At 50.5% G+C, this 519-nt stretch overlaps 1 protein-coding gene across 1 annotated transcript; it reads left to right on the top strand.

The window, feature by feature from the left end:
- Nucleotides 1-265: 265 nt before the first annotated feature.
- NGA_0710300 (uncharacterized protein) lies at nt 266-502 on the top strand (the record flags this gene model as incomplete). Its single annotated transcript, XM_005852334.1, has 1 exon — nt 266-502. A coding segment is annotated over one exon (237 nt), but the record flags the coding sequence as incomplete, so codon positions are not given.
- Between the last annotated feature and the right edge of the window lie 17 nt (nt 503-519).

Genomic DNA, 519 nt, shown 5'->3' with positions numbered 1-519 from the left:
TGAAATTTTGAATAACGTGGCGGAGGTTGCACGAGGGGCAGGTGCCCAGCGAGCACAAGCAAGTTCGGCACATTTGAATTGTAACTCATGCACTCGTGAACATGGTGAAGGGCCTGAAACATCCCACAAGACGAGCAAAGCATGGAAGTGTCGGACAAAATACAAGGAGAGAACTGCCTAACGGATAGACACTTCCTGTCATTTAACATTTACGCATGGCCTTCCGCCACTTTTTCAGCCAGGCACCGAACCTCCTCTTCAAACCATGTCCCCACTAGAGGCCGATGGGGCCACAGCAGGGAGAGGAACTGATTACGATCGACATCACTTGCTCCAACGAGACGATGAGGAGACTTGTATCGATGGGCTCAACACGTCAAATAAGCACCAGAACGAGGAATTTTGGAGAAAGAAAACCAGCCGATGGGACGAGGGAAGCTCACTGCGCCGCATGCTCAAGGTGTTCATCTTTGTGACCGTGCTCCTCTTCGTGACAAATCTGGTCTATGAAACGCAAAG

The sequence above is a fragment of the Nannochloropsis gaditana genome (assembly GCF_000240725.1).
Source record: "Nannochloropsis gaditana CCMP526 unplaced genomic scaffold scaffold1394, whole genome shotgun sequence".
NCBI classification, from domain to species: domain Eukaryota; class Eustigmatophyceae; order Eustigmatales; family Monodopsidaceae; genus Microchloropsis; species Microchloropsis gaditana.
This window is presented reverse-complemented; position numbering and strand designations above follow the sequence as displayed.